At 50.7% G+C, this 25,610-nt stretch overlaps 1 protein-coding gene across 1 annotated transcript; it reads left to right on the plus strand.

The window, feature by feature from the left end:
* Window positions 1-3,477: 3,477 nt before the first annotated feature.
* OXTR (oxytocin receptor) lies at window positions 3,478-24,136 on the plus strand. The gene is made up of 2 exons (XM_055344120.1): window positions 3,478-4,393; window positions 22,275-24,136. Exons 1-2 carry the CDS (start codon window positions 3,478-3,480, stop codon window positions 22,520-22,522), a joined length of 1,164 nt encoding a protein of 387 aa, XP_055200095.1. The 3' UTR covers window positions 22,523-24,136.
* Window positions 24,137-25,610: the final 1,474 nt, after the last annotated feature.

The raw sequence follows: 25,610 nt of genomic DNA on the forward strand, positions 1-25,610 counted from the left end.
ACAAGCCCCTCACCCTCTCGGAACCTCTGAACCTCATCTGTTAGATAGATAACATGAGAATCCCGATTGTTCTGCTTGTTAAGAGAAGAACAACCATTCTGAAATGACTCTCAACTCCTCGGGGCCCTACTTCTCCAAAAGAAGTCACAGATTCCAAAGGTCTTATTCTCAATAACCCTTTTCTTCTGCAAAAGAACAGCCTGCTTTTATTCTAAGCTCAGTTATTCCCAAAGAATGCTTTTTCTCTCAGTTATGCCTTGTTGTGTCATCACCTCGACCAACCGTGTCTACAGGTGGAGAATGCATTTATTCATGCCAATTCCTGAATAAGGATTGTGTTGTCAGACCCATTGTCAATTGACATGTTTGTGGAATTAGAAGTATCAAGCTTTGTCTCTGTCATTGCTTTCTCTCAGGAAGAATGGCCCATGTGTATGAATGACATGCTCCCTCACATAAAACCCTCCTGTAGCCAGATTTCCACAGAAATAATATTCTTGGAAGCAAGAGTCTGAGCCCAGTGATTAATTTACTGGGAGATGTTCTTGGGGAATCCATTAATCATTTTCTCAACACATTTCATGATAGGTATGTACAACAGGAAAGGCGATGGGTAAATATATTCCACTGGGGGCGCTTAGGGAAAACCCCTCCTCATCCCACTATGGAGTGGGGCAGATGTGTTTTATGACCTAGAATTAGGTTCTCAGATGGCATAGATCATCAAATTCCAGAAAACCAGAAGGATGAGATCTCAGAGAGTGGGTGATCTTGACCAGCCCTCTAATTTTACATATGGGGAGACCGAGATCCAGGGAGAAAGTCAGGATCACTTAATCCTCACCTGAGTAGTTTGTAACTTTAATCTGTAATTTGTGACAGAGACTGTTAATTAATGTTAAAAACAAGACAACAGACATGCAAAATGGAGTTGTTTATGCAAAGCCCCATATCACCCAACCAAGGTTCAGTTCCAGCTCGCCCAGGGATGAAGTTTCAAACCTGTCAATCAGAAACCCCCTGATCAGCACTCGGGACTATCTGCTTAGTAGGCCCCTGCCATTCCCTGTAGGCAATAATCAATTATTGGCAATAATCAGTCACTCTATTGCTGAGCATGACTTGCGTGTTCTGGGGCTTCCTTCTCCCTCTAAAAATCTTTCATTTTTGAAGCTCCTTGGAGCTCCTTTTTATCTAGTAGATGGGATACTGCTCGATTCATGAATTGCTGAATAAAGCCAGTGAGATCTTTAAATTTTATTCATTTGAATTTTAACAATATTATGATGCAACTCCCAAGGGCAAGAGAAAGACAACTTCCGACTCTTCCCAATGTTGTCAGAATTCCCAGGCGTACCCTGAGACGTTCACTCAACTAGAACCCTGGGACCCGGACCGAGTGATGGTCTGTCCTTAGGATGTCCTGGCACAGGGCTGTAATTGTCGACTCAGGAAACGCAGTCCTTGGCTAACTCAATTCTCTCCACATAATTAAAAAAGGGAGAAAGGAAATGTCAGGAGGAAGAATGCATTTAAATTTTAAACAGCCTTGTTCATTTTTGAATCCTCACCTTTTTTTTTTTTCCGGTTTAATTCTTGGCCTCTGTGAATTACTAAAAAATAAAAAATAAATAGCCCTGATTTTAGGATAGAAAAGGAGTTAGGAGTCAGAAGCAGCTGTCTTTAACATTTCATCTTCCTTTGGCATCATGTAGGATTTTAATTTCCAAGCACGCAAAGAGGCAGAAATGGCTTCTGGCCACAGACGAACAGAATCACTTTAAAATGAAGATGGATTTTTTTCTTTCTTTCTTGTCTTTTCTTGAGATCTTTCCCTAAAACTACCTAAAGAATAGGCCTCTGCCAGTGCTGGTTAGAACAGAAGGCATTTCTCATCCCTCCGGAATGGGAATAGGCACAAAAGTATTCCAAAGCAAGCATTTACTTGAATTCACTGCTAAATCCAGTTTATCAAGCTCCTGGGAGGGAAAAATAGACTCTGAAATTGACCTGATATTTGGGAAACGTCAGTTAAATGCTTTTGCAACTTCATCACCCTCTACTGGGGGGGGGGGGCACCGCTATTCAAGCCTCCCATTTGCCCCAGAGTGGAGCTTCTAAACCAAGAAAGGAAGAAACCGAGCGGGTTATTTACGAGCTCCTTCCCTCTTGCAGCTTCAAGCCGCTGTTGGTTAGGCTCTGGGGGGTCGCGGGGCGGGCCCTCGGCGCCTCCCAGTGGCCCCGTGGGGCGGTGCAGACCCGGCCCCGGGCTGCAGAGAAGCGGGCGCCACCAGACCTGGCCGCATCCCGCCGCCGCCGGCCGCGCTCCCCGCTCGCCTCCTGTCCCCATCCAGGGGCCAGTTTAGTTGCGGGCGAGGGATTGCAGCCGAGGCTTCCCCCCCATAGTGTCAGCCTGGGTGCCGCCGGCAGCCACCCCAACCTGGGCTGGGACCGCGCGAGGCTTTGGAGCTGTCGGCGGCGGCGCAGCTTCCCCAGGGAGCCAACTTTGGGCGAGCTCGAGGACCGGGTGCAGGTAGCTGGGTCTCGCGCACCGGCAGGCGGGCTGGCGGGGGCCGGTGGAGCCACTGGACCCCGAGTGCAGGGGGTGAGGCGCCTCGCGCCCCAGGCGCCTGGAGGCACGCCCCGGGCTCCGGGAGCCTGCTCAGGGTCAGGATGCACAGCCCGTGACTGTCGAGGGCCGGGACCGCGTGGGCTTCCAGGGGCCGCTGGGCTGCGGAGGATCCTCACGGGAGGGGTCCCCGGGAGCGGCAGTTGGGAGCCCTGGGGCTAGGTACTGAGAAGGGAGCTCCTCGGGAGGAACCGCGGGATTGGGGTGGCGATGCCCCCGCGACGGGATGGCTGAACGTCCTAGAGATCCGAGGTTGAAGGGGGATGGTGCTGAGCTGGGGTTTCCCAAGCAAGTGGCTGTTTGGGGCAATCGCCGGGGAAGCAACCGGAGTAGGGACAGACGGCTGTTGGGGCGTCTTGCGGAAGACGGACGTGCCAAGGCTCGGAGGGTGGCAGGCGGGTCGCCAGTTTCCTGATTAGGAGGCCCGGTCCCGGAGGGGAGGGTTCCATTGGAACCGTCCCCTCTCCCTCAGTGCAGGTGCGCTAACATCCTAGGGAGCTGTCAGTCTGGTGGATTCCAGGGGCTCGGAGGAGATACCCCCAACGGGGATTTCTGGGGGGGGGCGCGGCTGAACAGCCTGAGCAGCACCCCCGGGGGGCGGCGGCGCCCCTGGTCCCAAAGAACTTGGGGTTCCTGGGGCGGGGACACCTGTGCCGCACGCGCGCGCGTCGGGAGGTCAGCGCTTGGTCTTCTCACGGCCGCGCTCTGGATCCGTTTCAGGCTGGGCCCAGCAAAGCGGCGCCCCCGGAGTCTCAGGGAGCGGACCCGAGGACCCCCCGCCCCCCGCCGCGCCGCCTCCTCCGAAGGGCTTGGGGGCCGGGGGCGCGCGGCAGCCGGCGGGCGCGGCCATGGAGGGCGCGCTGGCCGCCAACTGGAGCGCGGAGGCGGGCAACGGCAGCGAGGCGGCCCCCGCGGCGCAGGGCAACCGCACGGCCGGGCCCCCGCAGCGCAACGAGGCCCTGGCGCGCGTGGAGGTGGCCGTGCTGTGCCTCATCCTCTTCCTGGCGCTGAGCGGCAACGCGTGCGTGCTCCTGGCGCTGCGCACCACGCGCCACAAGCACTCGCGCCTCTTCTTCTTCATGAAGCACCTGAGCATAGCCGACCTGGTGGTGGCGGTGTTCCAGGTGCTGCCGCAGCTGCTGTGGGACATCACCTTCCGCTTCTACGGGCCCGACCTGCTGTGCCGCCTGGTCAAGTACCTGCAGGTGGTGGGCATGTTCGCCTCCACCTACCTGCTGCTGCTCATGTCCCTGGACCGCTGCCTGGCCATCTGCCAGCCGCTGAGGGCGCTGCGCCGCCGCGCGGACCGCCTGGCCGTGCTCGCCACGTGGCTGGGCTGCCTGGTGGCCAGCGCGCCGCAGGTGCACATCTTCTCGCTGCGCGAGGTGGCCGACGGCGTCTTCGACTGCTGGGCCGTCTTCATCCAGCCCTGGGGGCCCAAGGCCTACATCACGTGGATCACGCTCTCGGTCTACATCGTGCCCGTCATCGTGCTCGCCGCCTGCTACGGCCTCATCAGCTTCAAAATCTGGCAGAACCTGCGACTCAAGACGGCGGCGGCGGCGGCGGCGGCGGCTGCAGAGGGGCCGGAGGGCGCGGGGCGCGCGGCCCTGGCTCGGGTCAGCAGCGTCAAGCTCATCTCCAAGGCCAAGATCCGCACCGTGAAGATGACCTTCATTATCGTGCTGGCCTTCATCGTGTGCTGGACGCCGTTCTTCTTCGTGCAGATGTGGAGCGTCTGGGACGCCGATGCGCCCAAGGAAGGTAGCGGGGCGGGGACCTCGGAGGAGGGAGCAGGGAGCGCGGCTGCAGGGGCGGGCGGGGGGGGGGGGGCGGAGGGGGGGTCCTCGTCCTGCCTGCGCTGCACCGACCGGGCTCTGGGGATCGCCGTGCGGCTGGGTGGGGCGTGGGGGGAGTGGGTTTGGGGATCCTGCAGAGCTGGGGGTGAGTCGGGGCTCCATGGGTCCATTGGCCCAGGGACTTGGGGCTTAGCTTCCCTGAGCCTTGACTTCATCTTCTGTAAAATGGCACAATGATGAAAGCATCTCACCAGGCAGTAGGGGAAAGAGAGGAGGAGATGGCGCACGTCCTTAGTTAGCACAGTCCTTGCGCTCCATATGGGGCATAGGGTTCCGGGAACACCGAGGTTCAAGTGACTTTCCCACCTGGTTAGTGAGTGGTGGGAGGAACTTTCCAACCCGGGTACAAGCTCAAGCTCCCACCACTTTACATGTACTCTATGTTGAAGTTCCCTTTTAAGTTCGAGTCAGCGAGAACACTCCGGGCCTGGTTTGGGTGAGGGCAGCAGAAGGTGGGCTGTTTCATCTGTCCAGCTCCTTCCTGGTGGGGAGGACATACTGGGCAGGGCCTCCTGGGGATGTAGGGTCCAGTCCCTGAAGCCCTCGCCTGTTGGAGGTGGTGAGTCTTGTAAGGTAGAGAGGTGAGTGCCACAGGGAGCAGTGGGGAGGGGGGTGTTGGGGGGTGCCCGGGGCCAGAGATCTTGTGTTGCTTGTGCTGGAGGATGGGAAAGGGTGGGTGGAAAAAACGGAGGGAGCCCCTACACAAAATTTTCAATTTGACCTTGGAGGCTGGGTGATTTCTGTAGGGAAGGAATGTGCTCTCCTCATGGGAGGACTGGGGAGGTCTGGGCTGAGGGTGGCCTGTGTGGGGAAGACCAGGGGAAGAGAGAGGGAATGGGATGGTCTGTGGGGAGGGAGCTTGGGGGGAGCAGAGAGTGTCGTGGGTCCCGGGGCTTGTGGCCAGCGCTGGGCTGCCATAAGCTTCAGGCAGCTCAGCCTTCATCACACACAATTCCAGTAGCTCCACACCTTTTTGTTTGGGGGTAAGCACATAGCACTGCACTGGGATGCAGGCAACTCTAATGCTTATAAGGGAAGATCAAGGGGTTTACTTTTACCCTTTTTGCAGAAATGCCCCATTTCTAGATTTAATCACTCCTGTTCCCAAAGGTCTAAAATACAACCATGCCTTGGAAGCTGAAATCTCCCTTCATTCAGCTGGATAACTTTGCTTTGCTCTCTTCCAGAAACCACAGAGTCCTGGCTTTACCCAGCCCTCCCTATTAACCTAGCGTTTTTTCTTAGTGGCCAGGGCAATTATCCTTTCAGTTCAGCACTCACTGATCACCTGGGGTGCAGCGGACTGGGATAGTGTGGGGGGAGGACTGCTGTGCAGACCCAGCAAAGCCAGCCTGGTTCCATGGTGCAGCCTCTGGTCACATCTTGTGGAAAGGGTTCAGGGGTCCAGCGTGGGGAAGGTGCTTGCTCCTGGTCATACAACCAATTGGAGGCAGAATAGAGCTGGGGGTTCCTGCTCCCACCCCAGCTGTTTCCTCCTGTGCCAAGCTTCTGATGAAGAACACAGAGCTAGGGAGTTGGGTTGGGCATAAGTCAGCAGTGGGTATTTCTAATTAAGGCATCAGGCTACACCAATTTTCTGGGTGGAAAATACCAGACCCAGGGCTTGAGGAGTTCAAACACCAGTCCTTGAGGAAATGAGACCGATCCTGAGTAGATACTGGGGAGACATACTGGGGAGCCCTCCCTCCAGCCCTTACTAGTGTGGGACTTTGGGTGAGGGGTCGGTCCCCTTCTCTCCTTTGACCATTAGCATCTTGCTTTTAGAGTGAGGACATTTCAGCGTTCAGTGCATTTTTTCAGCAGATACTCTGATTCTTCTGTCTTTCCCTCCCCTGGCCTCTCCCATTCACTTTTCCCCCTCCTTCTTTCCCCCACCCCCTCTTCATAGGACTTTCTCTTGTCCACCCCCCTCACCTGCTCTCCTTTTCTAGTTTTCCTCCCTAAAGAATGAGAGTATATGGTCAACACATATCATCATCACTGAGTGAGGTATAGATCTTTCCTACACTTTTATTATTTTTTTCTTTCTTTCCTACACCTTAAAAGGCCACCAGACAATCCACGTCTCTGTCTTGAAAACACAGGAAGAGAGAGAGTGAGAGAGCGCCTCCAGCTAGAGTGGGGACCAGAGGCCTTTTAGGTGCACAGGGTCCCCTGAGGATTTCCCCGGTGGGCCTTCAGTACAGCCAGGCTCCTGCTCTCAGGCTCCAGGAGCAGGGAGAGAAACAGATTCTAAGAACCTCAGGTCTTCCATCTGTTCCTCTGCTTCTTTCCCAGCTCAGAGGAAAGGGTGGGTGCCACATGGAAAGCCCAGGTCCCCCTTGTCCTCCTCGGCACTCTGTCCTGAGTGCTCTGAGAAGGGAACAGATGCAGCCAGCAGGGGATTCATGATGCTGCTGCTGCCAGGGGCAGGCGCCCAGTCCCCGTGTGACAGGCCTATCAAGCCCTGAGGATTCGGGCTCTGGTCACCAGCCCAGCCAAGTGATGCCTCGGCCTCAGGGCTGCAGTGAGGGTCTGAGTGGACGTGGGCTCTGGGCCCAATTGGCATGAATTGGGATAATTGCAAGTAGCAGGCTGGACCATAGAAATAATGGTGTTTACGGTCACTTTGGAGATATGACTCCGCCTGGAGGCCATTGGCAAGTGGTAAAGAATAAAATAAATAGACTTGAGCTACTCAAGAGATTGGTCAGCACTGTGGAAGGAATGCACAGCCCTCACTTTCCAGGAGGAAGGGCATTTAGAAGAGATGCAAACTATCCAGATCAGGGCCCCTTGCTCCGCTCATCTCCTGGGGAGTGGAGACTGGAAGTTCAGGACTCACTCTGAGAGCAGCCTGACGTTCTTCAGGGAAGCCTGGTGGTGGAGGGTGGGTATAGATAGAGGTGAAGGGAATGGGGCAAATGTGGGATCTGTTCCTGCCAGTAGCCTCATCATGAAAGCCTCTGAGGGAGTGAGAAGCTCCTTAACCACTGGCTACAGATCATGGGCTACCAGCGCAGCTGGAGAATTCATACTTGCCTTGGCAGCTGGCCTCCAGGCCCTTCGCAGTCCTCAAAGACCCTGCCTCCATTGGGGATTGTGTGCTCTGGCATTCTCTCCAAACCCAGGTGCTCCTCTCACACCTGTCTCCTTCGATGGACTTCTTTCCCTCCTACACCTTAGTTCACACTGAGTGCTGTCTTTACAGGTTTAGAGCTCACCTTGTCTAAAAGTCATAAGAGGTTGGCCACAAAGATTTGGGTACTGTGGCAAGGCAAAGTAGATACAAGGAAACTTGGATGAAGGGAAGAAAAGGATAGGAAAATTATAATATAATAATAGTAATAATAATAATAAAGGCTCTGTGTGTAGAGGTGAGCCACAGAAGGCTTCCTTTTTCTAAGAGCCAAAGCAAAGAAGAAAACTCTCAATTTCAATATTTCCATTGTTTAGAAGCAGAAACAGTGAGAGGAGAGAAAAGGAAGAGGAGCAGCATGGTAATAATTGAGCTCCTCCCCACCCAAAGCAACCACCTGCTGTTGGAGCCCTGCTTTAGAGAGGCTGGGGAGACTGCAGGAGGAAGGGTGAGACCAGACACCCACGGCAGGTTTGGACCAGCCCCCTATGTATCCTTCACAAGCACTTTCTGTTCCATTATCAAAGATTTGGAGCCAACCTTTCCCCTTGAACTAAGTGGGGTTTGCTTTGCTTTGCTGCTGATCCCAAGGACTCTGACCCTGACCCAGGCCCACTTCAGAGGGAGGAGGTGGAAAGGGGGGGTGCATCTATATTTCCAGGGGTTAGCTGATGCTGCTTGGGTATGGTGTGGCTGATTCTGAGTCTCTGTCTCTAGTTTTTGGGAAGTGCCAGGTCCAGTAGGCAGAGATGAGAGAGGAGGGGGGACAAGTTGGCGGATGGGGCAGGTGTGCTGCTTGTACTCTTCATGGCTCCTGTCTATTCACCAGAAGGTGCCTGGAAGCTAGAGGAGAAGTTTTTGAATTAAAAAACAAACAAACAAACAAACAAACAAAACAATCTCACACTTCATAGATGAGCCCTGTGCATCTTTCAGAATAGTCACCTTTTCTCTCAAACCCACTGATTTCCACGGGAGCAAGAAGATGCCCAGAGAACAGGGTGGGGACCTCCACTGCGTAGAGACTGCACAAGGACCAAGGGACCTGTTTGATGGACCAGGACAGCGGGCAGACCCTGTGGAACTGCATCGTTTGTGCAGGGAAAGAACCACATGGTTGGCCTGTGTTTGGAGCTCGCTCTGCCTTTTTCTCCTGTGTGTCCTTGAGCAAGCTGTTAGACCTCTCTGGGCCTCCACTTCCTCCTCTGTATAATCAAGGAAGTGAAGCCTACTTTTGGGGCTGTTATGAGAGTGACATAGTGCACCTTGTGGCACTTGGGGGCCATGTGATCTTCTCCTCCGCTTCCCCCATCCTACCTGTTTCAAGTTTTGTTTGCATTCTTGAGATTGAGTCTGAGAATCTTGGCAGGTATTCCTGAGGGAGGAGATGGGTGTATTTCTCCTGAGAGCCGGGGCGGAGGAGGATAAGGGTGGAAACAGAGCGTGTCCAGGGAGGTTGGTATGTGAAGGAGAAACTTGTTAAGGCTGGACTGTGAGCCTTGTCACAGCAGGGACATCTTCTGTCCTGCTCCCTGGTGTGGTTCCAATGCCTGGCAAAGGGCTGGACACTCATCGGGAGCTCAGCCTGTGGTGGTTGAACAAATATGAGGGATATGGGAGGAGAAAGGTACTGGAGACGGGCCGGGATGGGTGTGTGGTATTGGACTCAAGAGAAATAAGGATCTTCTAAGCAGCGCTCCAACCCTGGGACTGGCTGCCTGGGGAAGAAGTGAGCACCCCCGTCACTTGGAGGCAACCAAATATCTGACAGGAGTGTTGTACTAGGAGAAGGTGGAAATGCACAGGGGGCCTGGTTTTAAGTGTCTCTGTGTCTGAAAATGAACTTCCCAGCTCCTCCCTTTCTCTGGGGCACTCTGGTCCCTCCGGCGTAGCCTATCCACCTCACCTTCTCAGGGATGTCGTGCCCCAGTTTTGGGTGGGCTGGGCACCTAGGAGAGCCTGCTTTTCAGGTGACCCACTGATAGTGGGGGAGGGAGGGCAGGAGGAGATTGATTGGACAGATCATTCTCTGTCTTGAAGAGCTCTTAAACTTGGCCCTTCTGGGTATAAATTGCAATTAGATGGACAGTTAACAACCACGCTCTTGTCATGAAGCAGTTGTGAGTTATGTTCTTGGCTGATGCTAATGCCAATGAGTTTCTGTCCCAGATGACTTCACTGTTTTCCCCCAGAGGTTTGATTAATCACAGCAAAGAAACAAAACAAAACAAAACTCTGTTGGGTGAGGCGTTGCTGCACACGCTTTCCATTTACTGGACATTGAGGGGGTTGGGGAAAGCTGTGGGGGGCTGTGTGTCAAGAGGTCAGCTGCTGGAGCAGGCCTGCCCCCAGCTGGAGGCCTCTCTGGAGAGGCTGGGCTGGCTGATCAGCTGCCGGAGGGCTTGGCCCACCAGACCCACCAGACGACCCCACCGCTTTGTGCGCTGGCAACTGTTGGAAGCAGAGGGAACCCCACAGGGCTCTCCCCTAAGGGCAGGGCCTGGGGCCCGCTGGGGGCTGAACTGTGCTCCTCCAGACCCCAATGCATCAGTCCCGGGGGGCATCTCTGGGCAGTGGTGAGAGTCCCCCTCAGAGACCTGGTCTTGTCGTCTCTGTGATTTGGGGCCCATCTCTGTGTGATCTCTGGGCCTCTGTCACCCCCATATGAAACAGTGGGGGTGGAACATGACACCCTTTCTGGGCATCTGCTTTGGTGACATAAGGAGTTAGAGTAGTTGGTAACAGTAGCCACCCCTTGTTGAGTACCCAGCCCCACGTCTCATCCTCACCTGCACGTGGCAAGGTAAAGGGGGCTTTGACCCCCAAACCGAGGCTCAGAGAGGCAAGACTTGCTCCAAGTGGAGCAGGGATTGGAACCCATGTCGTCTTACACCAAAGACTGCCCCACTGCAGGGCCCCTCCTTGTGGGGCCAGCATTTGCACGGTGGTCCACCACGCTAGGCCTTGGGATCTCCCGTAGAGAGTTGATTCCTGGCCTGGCCCCAGAGCCCTGCTCTCTCTTTGTGGCCTCACCATCCCTACACTTCTGGGCTCTCTTTGCCGAAACACACACACACACACACACACACACACGCACACGCACACACCCAGCTGCCTGTCCCCTCATGGCACCACCTTCTCACACTCCCGTTCAAAGCCTGCACTTCTCAACCCCCCACGCCCCCCCAGCCCCATGCTCCCTGAGGAGCCCTCCATCTCAGCCGGACCACACCTCTGTGGGGCCACTTTCCTTTGCATCAGCAGCTTTCTGGTTGAGAGCAGAGTGTCTGGACTTGGGCACTACTGGCATTCAAGGCCAGATGACCTGTGTTGGGAGGGCGGCCGCCCAGGGCACTGTGAGACGTTTAGCAGCATCCCTGGCCCTACCCACTGAGTATGGCTGGCACTTCCCCTCAGCTGTGACCACCAAAAGTGTATCTAGACATTGCTTAAAGTCCCCTAAGGGGCACAGTCACCCCTGGATGAGAAGCGCTGGTTCCCACCCACTGTGTAGGTGTGGCCCGAGCTAACATCTGTCGAACAAGGGCACCCACCCTCGTCACCTCTGCCCCAGGCTCTGGCCAGTCTGCCTCGTGTACCTCCAGCCAGGCCTGACGACTTGCCACTTCCCACAGGGTCATTTTGCTTTGCACCCATGGTGATTCTGTTCCCACCACAGGCATGCCCACTCTAGGCTCTTCTCTGGAGACCCATCCTTCAAAGGCCAAGTCCAAGTGCAGGCTGCTTTGTGGCACTGTTCTAGGACGTGCCATTTACCTCATGGGCTGTGAGCATGATGCTCGCAGGAGCCGGGCAGGACACAGCTTGAACAGCTGGACATGGCAGCCTCAGCCAGCGTTCCCTTTCATGAAACCCCCAGTTTCCCCCCAGCTGGGGGTCTCCTCCCTCTGCAGGCCAATGCATTCATTCTATAGACATTACTACCTCCCAGGGGTCCTGTCCCCACAACCTCTGCTTTGATACCTCAGTTCTCCAGTGAGGAGAGTTTGCATGGAGCCATCCTCAGTCCCTCACTCCGGAACCCCAACCGTGAGATTTACGTAAACATGAGACAGTCAGGCCAAGGTGGGTTACAGAGCTCTGGGAGCAACGCCCATTTTCTGTCTGGCTGCTGTGAGGCTCTTCGGTCCTGATGTGTAGCACAATGGAGCGGCAGCAGTGACCTTGGGCAGTTGACAAACCTGCCTGGAGCCCAGTTTTCTGGAATTAAGAATAGGATTTAGGCGTGTGCAGGATGGGCTGTGGCTGCCAGTAGCACAGTGCCTGGCATATAGTAAGTGCTCAATCAATGTCTGCTTTAAAAAGCAGAGCAATTCCAAGACTCTCAGGTCCTGGGCTGGGTCGGTGCAGTTGGGTGGGAACTGCTGTGAGCTCAGGAGCACACTCCTCTTAGCAGAGGGGCTGCAGTTGCAGGAGAGGACTGGTAGCAAGCCTGTGGGTACTCTGAACCAGTGTTAAGAGGTAAAGAGAGGGGGCACCTGGGTGGCTCAGTTAGGTGTCCACCTTCATTTCAGATCTTGAGCTCCACGTCAGGGTCCCCACTCATGGGGAGTCTGTTTCTCCCTATTCCTCTCCCTATTCACACTCTCTCTAATTCTATCTCCAATAAATAAAATCTTAAAAAAAAAAAAAAAGGTAAAGAGAATCTAAAGCCTTACCTGGAGGAGGCAGCAGGAGGGGTGGTAGGAAGGTTCTAGTTCTGGGTTTTAGAAGTCCCAGGGACCCTTGCATAAGGAGTGGGCAGGAAGGGGGTGTAATCAGGCCTTCGAGAGTCCCAGCCCCTCCTTCCTGCGATCCTGATTCCTGGCCACGGAGGGGCATCCTCTGCCAGAGTCTGCCGTCCTGCTCTGCAGGGAGCTGGCGCTTCCTGCCTGTTGCCAGATGCTCCAGTACCACGGGCCTCTGCCCTCCGTGGCCCACACCTCACCCCATAATGATCACTCTTGCTCATTCCATTTCTCTCCACCAGACCTTGATATCTGAGTGTGAGCCTGGTTTTCCTAGAGGGAATTGCATCAGATCCACTCACAGAGGTAGAGCCACCTCCTATTGTCAAGCAGGGAGATGGCCTTTTTGCCTGTCAGCCTGCCAGCGGCAGTTATATCAGGACTTCCTGTCTGCTAATTTCATGCTTCAGTTCAGTCCCTTATAGAATTCTTCCTATTTTCCATACATGACACGCAGTCCCCAGCCACAAGTCTGAAAACATAAGTGTTGACAACATGGAGGGATGATGAAGGAGAGAGGTCTTTACTATCGATATTTGTCACCCCCAGGTGTCACCCCCAGGAGCATTAGTTGATTCTTTCTCCCTGGAGGAAAAAAATCAGGAGGATTTCAGAAAGGAAGCAACATTTGAAAAGGGTTTCCAAGGATCAGTAGGAGCTGTCTGTGCAAAGCAGCACATTCCATGTTGAGATCATCCAGCAGTTACTTTATTATTATCTTTCTCCCTCCTGGAGGGATACTTTTAAAACTGCACTGAGCACACAAATCACCTGGGGGATTTTGTTAAAATGCAGATTCTAGGGGCGCCCTGGGTGGCTCAGTGGTTGAGCATCTGCCTTTGGCTCAGGGCATGATCCCGGGGTCCTGGGATCGAGTCCTGCATCGGGCTCCCCGCGGGGAGCCTGCATCTCCCTCTGCCTGTGTCTCTGCCTCTTTCTGCATCTCTTGTGAATAAATAAATAAATAAAATCTTTATTAAAAAAAAATGCAGTTTCTGATTAAGGAGGTCTGGGAGGGAGCCCAAGAGTCTGCATTTTTACCAAGCATCCAGGTGATGCCTCTGCAGGTGGCCTGTTGACTACATACTGAGTAGGAGGTCTTTTATAGTTTACCTCTTTTTTAAAAATTTTTTTTATTTTTTAAGATTTTATTTATTTATTCATGAGAGACACACACACACACACACAGAAAGGAGGCGCTAAACCACTGAGCCACCCAGGCTGCCCTATAGTTTACCTCTTTTATCAAAATGGTTGAAATTGGCTGCAGGGCCTGTCATTCCCTGCAGGGTAGAGAAGGGCTGGTTGTTTACCAAAAGGCCCCAGTTCTTCTGCATCTAGAATGCGGTTGGTTTTATTCTTTACATCCAGCCCAGTGAGCCCAGATTTGGGCAGTGACACACTAGAAGCTCACCTAAAGCTCTGTAGCCCACAAATTTGGCTCTGAATCCTGGCTTTATGATACCTGGGGCCATCAGACATCTGTGAATTTTTAAACAATTCCAATGTTGTAAAATTGTGGTCTTTTCAAAGAAGGCACTCTGTGATACATACTAGTATTCGATCTTTATATAAGTGCACTTTCAAAAAATCATTAAACAAAAAGTCTTCTGTAGACTATAGCTTTCAAATTCTTACACAGCCCCTATAGGAATAAGGTACTTAGACCCAAATTCCCAATCCCCTGGTAGGGGGTTCTTGAACCAAGCAATTGGTTTCTGGAGTGAAGGCCTCTTCCAAAAGTTAATGGGCTTGATTTGATTCAGATGAGAGATGTTAGCTAAGCCATAGGTCTTTGAAGTGTATGTGAAATGCATTGGTTGCCTCAGGCACGACGTAGCTCTGAGAGGCCTGAGAGGCCGTGGCTGGCTGCCCGTCAGCTGTTTGCGCTAATTTGGGCCTGGGTGACACGGTGGAGGGGGTGCCGGGAAATCCGAACATGGGAGTTCTTGGGGCCTGAGTAAAGCCAGGCTCGTAGGCGGGTGGAACGCTTTGGGGCATGCCGTCCTCGTCCTCAAGTGGCCCTCTGCCCCCCACCCCTCCATGAATCACAGCGCTGAGTGGAAACACAGACTTGGTTCTGTCTCCTGGGGGTGACACTTGCCCAGCAGGGGATTTGGCTTTTGGCGGGTGGCCATATCTGCTCACATCTCTTGCTTGGAGCCTAGGAGATCTTGAAGATCAACCCTTGAAGATCTTGAAGATTACCCCTGGTCCCCAGCCTTGGGCCCACCAGCCTGTTCTCCAGTGCTGCACCTGTTTAATAGAGTGCCTGTCTTTTTTTTTTTTTTTTAAGATTTTATTTATTTATTCATGAGAGTCAGAGAGAGAGAGAGAGAGAGGCAGAGGCAGAAACAGGCTCCATGTAGGAGCCCGATGTGGGACTTGATCCCGAGACTCCAGGATCACGCCCTGGGCCATAGGCAGGCGCTAAACTGCTGCGCCACCCAGGGATCCCCTGAGTGCCGTCTTATACGTCTGTTTTTCCCCTAAGGGCAGGTCCCCAGGGCTGATGCTGTGGCAGCGGGCCCAGGGCATGAAAGGATGCTGGAATATCTGACCTCCTCTTCCTCTTCCTCCGAGAAAAGCCCTAAGCTGGTGGCCATGCAGGTGTGAGGACCAGTCCCTGGACCAGTGCCTCCCACCAGCCCTCACTTTTTGGCAAGGACCAGAGAGAGCAGTTTGCACCACTCCGGGCTCTGTCCTGGGGAGGGATGTTATTTTTATGGGGAGCACAGGGTGGAATAGATAGGGTCCCAGCAGAGACCCTGAAATCCTGCTCTCCATAGGTTGTGGCCACCTTCCCTTTTGGGTTTCTTACGTCACTGGCTGGGGAAGCTTTTCCAAATGGACCATCAGGAGTTCCTTTGGGGGTCCCATCATCCAACCCCAGGGCTTTGATTTTTTTTTAAGATTTTATTTATTTATTCATGAGAGACACACACAGAGAGGCAGAGACACAGGCAGAGGGAGAAGCAGGCTCCACGCAGGGAGCCCGACGTGGGACTGCATCCCAGGACCCTAGGATCACAACCTGAACCGAAGGCAGACGCTCAACCACTGAGCCACCCAGGCGTCCCTGTTTTGTTTTTGTTTTTTTCTTTTTTAAATCTTGGAAGTCATGGAAAAAGGGGCAAAAAACAATTTCTTTAGTAGACTTGGGGTCAGGAGCCTCCAAACTTTGGGCTCTAAAAAATGATGCAGTTGGTCATATCTCATATCTGTGAATAATGATACCAATCACCTGAGTAAACACTGCCATTCACAAAGCCCTTTTCACTTTTTCCTCCCAGTTTTCTCAGAGTCCTTGCAAGAGTCACCTCCAATTTACAGATAAGGATGTTAAGGCTCATAGGGTAGATGTGGCTCAGAGAAGGGTTAGGTGGAGGATTCAGACCCCAAGGGTTTATATCTGAATCCCATGTCCCTGGTTCCTCCCTCCCATCTTTGGGGCGCCCCTGGGGCCCCTCTCCGCCATCCTCCTGGCCCAGAGGAGGTGCGGGCTGCAGACCACACCTTTGGAGGTGTCCGTGGATTTTGACTTCCAGCTCCTCCTTTAATGAGTTCTGACTTCATTGCTCTGCTTCGTCCAAAGTGTGGGCAGGGACCAGTGTTGGAGCTTGGTCCAGGGATGGCCCTTCAGAGAAGGAAGCCTCAATTAAGGCAAAGGGGGTGGACCTTTGTACGTCTGCATGGACTGGTCATCGGATGTAGGCTGCTCCTGGGACAGGGTGTTCCTCTCTGGCCTAAGGCAGTGCCCTGAAAGGAACTCGGCGAGGAGCCTCACTGGCCAGCTCCCTGGCAGCTGGGGAATGAGCCCCTGGGTCCTAAGGCGGGACCTGGGATCCGGGCACCAGGGCATCAGCTGAGAACCTGCAAGACCCACCTGGAGGCAGCACCACTCTGAGTCACCATTTTAATCAGTGCCTCACCAGCAGCTACCCCATGGGCAGTGTGTTTTGAAAGAAGACAGTCCTGGGGCAACCGGGTGGCTCAGTCGGTTGAGTGGCTGACTCTTGATTTCGGCTCAGGTCCTGATCTCAGGGTCGTGAGATCGAGTCCTGTGTCAGGCTCTGCGCTCAGCAGGGAGCCTGCTTGAGATTTCTCCCCCTCCATCTCCCTGTACCTGGCCCCCTGCTCACCGCCCCCCCCCCCCGCTTTCAAATCAATTAATTAAAAAAAAGGAAGAAAGAAGACAGTCCCCACGGTAAGGATTTCAGTATAGAAGAACCCCCAGAGGGCGGCATGCCCCAAAGCCTGGAGCCAGAAGGCAGTGAGCAGCAAGGAGAGGGCAGTGACAGCAGCTTTCCCCAGCTGCGGATGTGAGAACAGATCTTGGCCCTGGAATCTACAGGGCAAAATCTGGCATTCCCAGGACCCCAAGCAAGACGGAATAAGGCAAGAGCATTCTCTATCGCTCGTCCATTGTTTTAGGACACCTTTGACTTTGCGGAGTCCAGAAGCCCTCCCTGAAGATGCCCATTATTTCAGTCTGTTTAAATCGGTCAGGAAATCACCAGCTAGCTGAATAGGGCAGATAAGCTTGTTGGTGACACAGTGGTGTGGGCCTTTAGAGCCAGGAAACGAATCTACGCATGAGCTGATCTTCTTGGCCATGCAGTCTAGCCCAAGAGCTACGCCGGACAGACACTGCCATGTGGCAGTGCAGCTTCCAGAAGCTCAGCCTATGGGCCCTGTGTCCTGTGCCCCACCCTGGGCTATCTCAGATTCCAAGACACAGCCCAGCCCGGGGAGCAGCCTCTCCCCATTGTTTTGCGCAGGTTGTTATCATTACTGGGCGTGTACACGTCATGGTGTAGTGATAATAGCACTGGCTAAGTTCATGAAGTTTTTAGTTTTATTGAGCGCCGGGAATCGTGATGAGTACTTGGCGTCCTGTCTAATGGACCTGGGGAGTGATTCTGGAAAGAAGTTCTTTTTATTACTCCCATTTCACAGATGGAGACACTGAGGTTAAGAGAGGTTAGGTGACTCCTCACCCTAGAACACACAGGTGCAAAGTGACCGAGCCAGGATTTGTGCCGTGCCTGGGTAACTTGAAAGCAAAGCCACCGCCCGGTTCTTCTCATGGGAGCATGTGGAGAAGTGAGCTGGGCTCGCTCTGTGGGTTTCCCCCTGACCTTCTGAGCCCCTCTCAATGGTTTTTAACATCTGACCCTCCTACAGGCATCAAGGATTGGCTAATGTCCTGTAAAGGCCCAGGCAGTAATTGTTTGAGGCTTTTTGGGTACAAGGTCTCGGTAGTGGGTACTCAGCTTTGTCCTTGTTGTACAGAAGCTGCCATAGACGATGTATGATTGAATGGGTGTGGGCTGTGTTCCAGTAAAACTTTATTTAGAAAAATAAGCATCAGGTGGGGGTTGGCCCCCATAGGCCAAGCTATGTATTTTGCTGGTCCCTGGTCTAGAACAGGGGTCATTTCTGACAGGAATGAATGGTGGGGATCTGAAAGGAGGTAATGTGTTTCCCATCCTAGATGTACTTAGATTATAAAAGAGCATCACTGGGAACAGCCAGTACCTAGTCTCCATGGACAATCATGTCTGTGTGGAAAAAAGGGTAGTTGCTCTCTGTCCTTCAAATCATAGCAGAAGAGCCATTGCCTGGCAAGCCTGTGTCTTTGCTTTGGGACTGAGAGGATTCATTAACTGGTACCAACCTGACATGTGTGAATGCTGATCTCGTTTGAAAAGGATTGACCTCATTAATTTCAGGTAGGAACACACAGGGGAACTTGTTGTGTGTCCCCGGGGAAGTCACTTCCCTTCTGAGCTTCTGTCTCCTCACAGATAAAATGGGGATGAGGGGATCCCTGGGTGGCTCAGTGGTTTAGCGCTGCCTTCAGCCCAGGGTGTGATCCTGGAGTCCCGGGATCAAGTCCCACGTCGGGCTCCCTGCACGGAGCCTGTTTCTCTCTCTGCCTGTGTCTCTGCCTCTCTCCCTCTATGTCTCTTATGAATAAGTAAATAAAATATTAAAACAAAAACAAAACCACAGGGTCCTGTGCAAGCTTGAGCGGTGATTCCAATGGTCAGCATTTTCATGTGCGCTCTTGAAAACAACACTGTGAATCGTGAGGACGATATGTTCCATGCTTTGTTCTGTTCCTGTTCTTCTGCAGCCTTGTGAAGCCTTTCTAGCCACCAGGAAGGGCAGCAGTGTGGTCTAAACAGGGTTCAGCAAGTGCAAAGAGCTGGTGAGGTGCAATCAATCACCTGCTCAGAAATAGTCAATGGCTCCCCGTTGTATATAGATTAAATCTCAGCCTGGATTCAAGATCCTCCTCAGCCTGGCTCTTTGCCGTTTCTTTTCTCGTGAAACTCTCCTACTCCATCTCTGGCAGTCCCTGAAAGTTCTTGGACATCCTCACTGGTGTGCCTTCATTTCTATTGCTTCCTTCCTTTGAGATGTCCTCTCCAGTTTTTGATCCCCAGATAGCTCTCCTCCCTGCTGATGGCTTGCATTTCCACCCCGGGGGACGCATGGCCCTTGGATGCTTAGGATATTGCCAAATTTTTAAAAGTCCAGTTGTACCCTTAGCATTTGGCAGCCTGACTGGAGCAGGTTCAGCTTAGGGTGATGCATCCCCCAAGGAGCCCAGCCAGGTCATCCTTCCGGTCTGCGGCCGCCAGGTGGGGGCAGAGGCGCTGGCGCTGCTCCCGACTCCTCCCACTCAGGCTGGCCTCCTGGAGGTAGGAAATCTCCCCTGGCTACTCAGGAACTGTTGCCTTTTTTTTGCTGCTGATGTTTCTGCATGGTTTTTTGTTTGTTTGTTTGTTTGTTTTTGATAGGTTAGGTAAGTTAAATGATCCAAACGTAAAGTCAGGCAATCGCTTAAGAGAAAAGATATGATTTTAACTACATGCAGTTAGGTGAAAGGTGATGCCTTCCTGTCCAAGTGCGAACTTCATTCCTACTATGTCCTTCTACTTTGTTTCATATCCTTAAACACCTTCATTCTTGCCCATGTGTCTGATACCTTATTCCTCAATGCCCTGTTAAAATTTTAACTTTTTATGTGTTGATTTTGCCTCCTTTATTTTACACATTTAATTACAATTTTGAGGACTTTCTGGGTTTTTTTTAGTCTTGGTGATTTCTCAGAAAAAAATTTCTACATTTTTTTTTTAAAGATTTTATTTATTTATTCATGAGACACACACACACACACACACACACACACACACACACACACAGAGGCAGAGACACAGGCAGAGAGAGGCAGGCTCCATGCAGGGAGCCTGACATGGGACTTGATCCTGGGTCTCCAGGATCACGCCCTGGGCTGAAGGTAGGCCTAAACCGCTGAGCCACCCAGGCTGCCTGAATTGCTACATTTAAATTCATCTTCTTAGCCATCCAAATCAAATATATATATATATATATTTTTTTTTCTTCTTCTTCTTTTCTATAGAAAGTGAGTAGAACAGGCCTTTTTTTTTCCCCTCCAGTTTCCCACTTTCCTATTTTTTTTTTTTAAAGATTTTATTTATTTATTCATGAGAGAGGCAGAGACATAGGCAGAGGGAGACGCAGGCTCCTCGTGGGAAGTTTGATGTGAGACTTAATCCCCACATCCTGGGATCACACCCTGAACCAAAGGCAGATGCTCAACCACTGAGCCACCCAGGTGTCCCTCCACTCTCTTGTGCTTTACTATTTTAGTTCAAGGATTAGATGCTCCTCCTTTGCTTTCCTAAATATTCTCTTTTGCAAGACTTTTTGGTTTTATCCATTGTGGTTTGCTTTTGTGCCAATAGGTGCAGCAAATAATTAGACCAGTGGTTCTCACACTTCTGTGTGTGTCAGAACCCTCTGGATGGCTGTTTACAACACACTGGTGAACCTCACCCCCAGGAGTGTGGTCCAGTAGGTCTAAGGCAGGACCTGAGAATTTACATTTCTAACAAGTTCCCAGGTGATCCAAGGATCCCACTTTGAGAACCAAACGTTTGTCTTGCAAACCAACATCGTTCTTCCTTTGGTGCTTGGTGACTTTGCTGACAAATGTCTCCATGCCTTCATCTGTGGTGGCTTCTAGATCTTGTGGCTCCACTGTCCCTGTGAGAAATCCTTTCTTGGATTTAGCTCTTGAATTCTGGAGTTATTTGTTAATTTTTAAGTTTTTATTTGTTAATTTAAGTAATCTCTGCACCCGATGTTGGGCTCAAAAATCAAGTCATATGGGGCAGCCCGGTGGCGCAGCGGTTTGGTGCTGCCTGCAGCCTGGGGTGTGATCCTGGAGACCCGGGATCAAGTCCCATGTCGGGCTCCCTGCGTGGAGCCTCCTTCTCCCTCTGCCTGTGTCTCTGCCTCTCTCTCTCTGTGTCTATGAATAAATAAATAAAATCTTAAAAAAAAAATCAAGTCATATGCCACTCCAAGCCAGCCAGACACCCCAGAATTCTGGAGTTATTTTTTGAAAACTTTTTGTAGACAAGACCAAAGACTAGAAGATTTTCCAAGCCTTCTTGCAGGTGCCTTCACTCATAAGGATGTGGCTGAGAGCAGCTGTCTTGGGTACATTGTTTTCCTTGCAGATTTGTAGAGGGATTCCTCATTCTCTTCCATGGTAGGAGATGGCTACAGTTGGTCAGATTGAAGTCCATTGCAAGGAACTTAGATTTTTTTTCCCTCCTTCTGAAACCCGGAGGTATATAGAATTAGGAGTTTTTCTTTGCTTTCTTTCTTTTTTTTTTTTTTAAAGTAAAGTTGACACCCAGCGTGAGGCTTGAACTCATGACACCACGATCAAGAGTCATGTGCTCTACCGACTGAGCCAGCCAGGCACCCCAGGATTAGAAATTTTTCTTTCCTTTTGAAGCTTGAACTCGTGACAAGCAAAGTCTTGAAGTTGTTCTTTAATTTTGCCTGAAACACAATAAATGCTCAGTATAATGGCTTTTGCACGGTTCCTCAAATAATTTCAAGGTAAACTTTTTTTTTCTGTGTAAGTCTTATTTGTCGTGCTCTTGAAGCAGTGCTCTTAGGGGTACAGAACTGTCAGTGTTCTCAACTGCGAAAATAGCAGCTCTTTCTTGCCACCGTGCCTTTTCCTGTGCGATTCCTTCTGCCTCGAGCACCCTTCCTCCCTCTCTGCCTGGAAAACTCATAAGCATCCTTCAGAGATGAGCTCAAATGCCGGTGTCTGTGGGGCTGGCCATGATTTGCTCAGATTTGCACTCCTCCTTGGTGTGCCCCACCCCACGATGCCCGCACCGTGCCCACCTCATGGAGCTACTCATTTCATTTTTGTGTCCCTGGTGCCTTGCCGGGTGTGTGGCACACAGTCACGATAGCAGCCACCATGTACTGGGCACTTACCGAGTGCCAGGCATTTTTAAAAAAATCCTTCCAGTATTCTCGTGAGGTTTGGATAGCCTTGTTATCCCTGCTGAAAGATTAGCAAACAGCAGTCTCTCGGGGAACTAAAGTAATTTGTTGCTGGCAGAACTAGACTACAAACTAGGCCTGGCAGCTTCCGGACTCTGTGCTCTTGGGGCACTCCGAGGCGTAGGCACTGGATCCTTGCTGAGTGAGTTATGAATGAACAGGTGGCCGGGACGAGTGCAGCCCCTGCTGATGGAAGCTCTCGGCGGGTATGCTTTTGATGACAGACGGGATGGGGAGCATTCTAGGGCTAGGCTGAGCCTGGCAAGGCTGGGAGGTGGGCAGGGGCGGCGGGGGGGGGGGGGCAGGCTGAGTGCACGCCCAGAGCCACAATATGGAAGGCAGACAGACTTTATCTCTCTAGTTCTCCATCTTGTGACTGACAAGGCCATGGTACCTGGGAAAGGCCATTCTCAGGAAATGAGGGTGACTCCTCCAGTAGTGATGGCCTGTTCTCCTTTCTCCCTGCACCCCTACCCTCCCTTCAGCCTCGGCTTTCATCATAGCCATGCTCCTGGCCAGCCTCAACAGCTGCTGTAACCCTTGGATCTACATGCTCTTCACGGGCCACCTCTTCCATGAACTTGTACAGCGCTTCCTCTGCTGCTCCTCCAGCTACCTGAAGGGGAACCGTCCAGGGGAGACCAGCGTCAGCAAAAAGAGCAACTCATCCACCTTTGTCCTGAGCCACCACAGCTCCAGCCAGAGGAGCTCCTCGCAGCCATCCACAGTGTGACCAGGCTGGGCCAGGACTGCCTCCAAGGGCTCAGGTTGTGCCAACGTAGACAGTCCGCCCCTTGGTGGCTGTGTGCATGTGTGTGTATAAGGTACCTTTCAGTTTGCACCCTTCTGGACCTTGGGGTAGCATGAGTGGGATGGGAAATCTGGACCCGGGTAGGGAAATAGTCTCCATGGTAGATGATGGGGGGTGACTCAGCCATCAAACAATCCCTGGATCTCCCCTGGCGTCCTATAGGTGTTTATTTACCCTGCCCCTACTGCTGTCCCTGGCTGGTAGATGTTTTTTTTTCTTTTTTTCTCCTGGACCTATCATTTCACTCCAGTATCTTTTTACTCCTTTATTCTGGGATCTTGTGAAAAGTGGTAAGTATAGGATTGGTAACGTCCTGGGTGTGGAAGCCTAGTGTTCTAAGCTCAGAATAAGGAGCAGGAATGGGACCTCAGATGTGGAGGGTGGTGCTAATGTCCTCCTCCCTGACTTCAGAGTGCTTTTTCTTTTGCATGGACCCATTCTAGCATCCTTGAGCACCAGCATGTCAGAAGGTGGCCCTGGGAACAGAGGATTCCCTTATGAAACCATTTGGCATAGGCAGCCAATTAAAACTTGTGTTAAAAATGTTTAAGAAGCTAATATTTACATGAAGCAGTTAGGAAAGAAAAAGAAACAAAAGGCATCCAAATTGGAAAAGAGGAAGTAAAACCCTTTGCAGATGGCATGATTTTGTATGCAGACAATTCTAAGGAGTTCATGCACATATACAAACCTGTTAGAAGTAATAAATGAATTCATTGAGGTTGCAGGGTACAAAGTCAACTTGCAAAAAACAGTTGTATTTCTTTATACTAACAATTAACAATATGAAAATGAAATTAAGGAATCTTCCCATTTATACTGGTATAAGAAAGAATAAATTTAACAACAGAAGTTTAAGACTTATACCCTGATAACTACAAAATATCATTGAAAGAAATTGAAGAAGATTTAAATAAATGGAAAGATATCCTATGTTCGTGGATCAGAGACTCAAATTGTTAAGAAGACAATACTATCCAAAATGATCTACAGATTCAGTGCAGTCTCTTATCAAACTCCTAGTTGGCCTCTTTGCACAAATTGATAACCTAAAACTCATACAGAAATGCAAGGGCCCCAGAATAGCCAAATGATCCTTTGAAAAAGAACAAAGTTGGTGGATTCATATTTCCTGGTTTCAAAATTTACTACAAATCCATGATAATCAAAAGAGTGTGGTACTGGCATAAGGATAGACATAGAGATCAATGGGATGGGCCAGTGGAATAGAATGGAAAGTGCAGTTATAAACTCTCATGTTTATGGCTAATTGATTTTTGACAAGTGTGGCAAGAGAATTCAATAAGGGAGACAGTCTGCTCAACAAATGGTGCTGGGCAAACTGGATATCCACATGCCAAAGGATGAAGCTGGTGAAGGGAATTAAGAGGTACAAACCTCCAATTATAAGACAAATAAGTCACAGTGATGAAAAGTATAGCACAAGAAATATAGTCAATGATATTGTGATAACGTTGTTATGTGACTGCAGTTACCATGGTGAGCATTGAGCAATGTATGGGATTGTTGGAATTCTATGTTGTACACCTGAAACTAATATAACATTGTATGTCAACTATACTTCAATAAAAAAAAAAATGAAGTTGGACTCCTACCTCACGCTGTATAAAAACTAACTCAAAATGCTTCGAGCCCTAAATGTAAGAGCTAAAACTATAAAACTGTTAGAAGAAAAAAAAACTGTTAGATGAAAACATAGGTATAAATCGTTGTGACCTTGGATTAGGCAGTGATTTCTCACATATGATTCCCAAAAGCATAAGCAAAGGAAAAGGAGGTAAATTAACCTCATCAAAATGGGGCACAGAACTTCTGTGCTTCAAAGGCCACTATCAAAGTGAAAAGACACCTCACAGAATGGAAGAAAATATTTGTAAATCACATACTCAGCTCCAGAATATATCAAGCACTCTTAGCACTTAACAATAAAAAGCCGATTTTTAAAGGGGCAAAATATTTGAATAAACAAATAAATAGACCTATTTTTATATCCTCTCCAAGGAAGACATAAAAACGGCCAATAAGCCCGTGAAAAGATGCTAAATGTTATTGTTCATTAGGAAAATGCATATTAAAGCCACAGCGAAATGCCACTTCGTGCCCACTAAGATGGCCGTAATCAAAAAGATGGGCAATAACAGGTGCTGGCAAGGATGTAGAGTAACTGGAACTCTCATACACTGCTTGTGGGAATAGAAAATGGTCCAGCCACTTGGAAAATACTTTGGCTGTTCTTCAAAAAGTTAAACATAGAATTACCATATGAGCCAGAAATGCCACTCCTAGGTATTTACTCAAGAGAAGCGAGAGCCTATACAAATACAAAAAAATTGTACATAAATGTTCATAGCACCTTCATTTATAATAGCCTCCGATGGAAATAACCCAGATGTCTGTCAACAGATGAATGGATAAATATGGTCTCTCTGAATGGTGACATATTATTTGGCTATAAAGGAATGAAGTCCTGGCACTCTCTACAACACGGATGAACCTTGAAAACATTTTGCCGAGTGAAAGAAGCCATTGCAGAAAGCCACATACTGGATGGGTCCATTTTTGTGAACTGTCCAGAACAGGCAAATCTATAGGGCAGGTTAGAGGACTATGGTTGCCAGGGGCTGGAAGTTGGGCTGAATGGAGAGGGAATGCTAATAAATGCTGGATTTCTTGGGGTGGTGATGACAATTTTCTAGAATTAGTGATGATGGTATGTGAGTTTTTAGAATATGTGAAAACCACTGAATTGAACATTTAAAAGAAGTTCACAAAAACAAATGTTTACCAACCAAATTCGGAGATGACCGGCTGGAAGGATGAATTCCTTAGAATCTCCCTGAGCTTCTTCTATTTCTGTGACTTACCGTGTAGGAGGAACAGTTACTCAGTTTTTCTGCAAGAGATGGTGTTTCCAGTTTGGCCAAAGGGACCAGCAGTGGTAATACTCCCATCCTGCTCTAGTACAGGCACAAGTGATGTCTTGGGCTGC

The sequence above is a fragment of the Nyctereutes procyonoides genome, unplaced genomic scaffold (genome assembly GCF_905146905.1).
Source record: "Nyctereutes procyonoides isolate TBG_1078 unplaced genomic scaffold, NYPRO_anot_genome, whole genome shotgun sequence".
Lineage (NCBI taxonomy): Eukaryota > Metazoa > Chordata > Mammalia > Carnivora > Canidae > Nyctereutes > Nyctereutes procyonoides.

Coding starts and splice junctions, on each gene's coding strand:
- OXTR (XM_055344120.1), top strand. CDS start 3,478: ATGGAGGGCGCGCTGGCCGCCAACTGGAGCGCGGAGGCGGGCAACGGC. Junction 4,394..22,274: donor CGCCGATGCGCCCAAGGAAG/GTAGCGGGGCGG, acceptor CCCTCCCTTCAG/CCTCGGCTTTCATCATAGCC.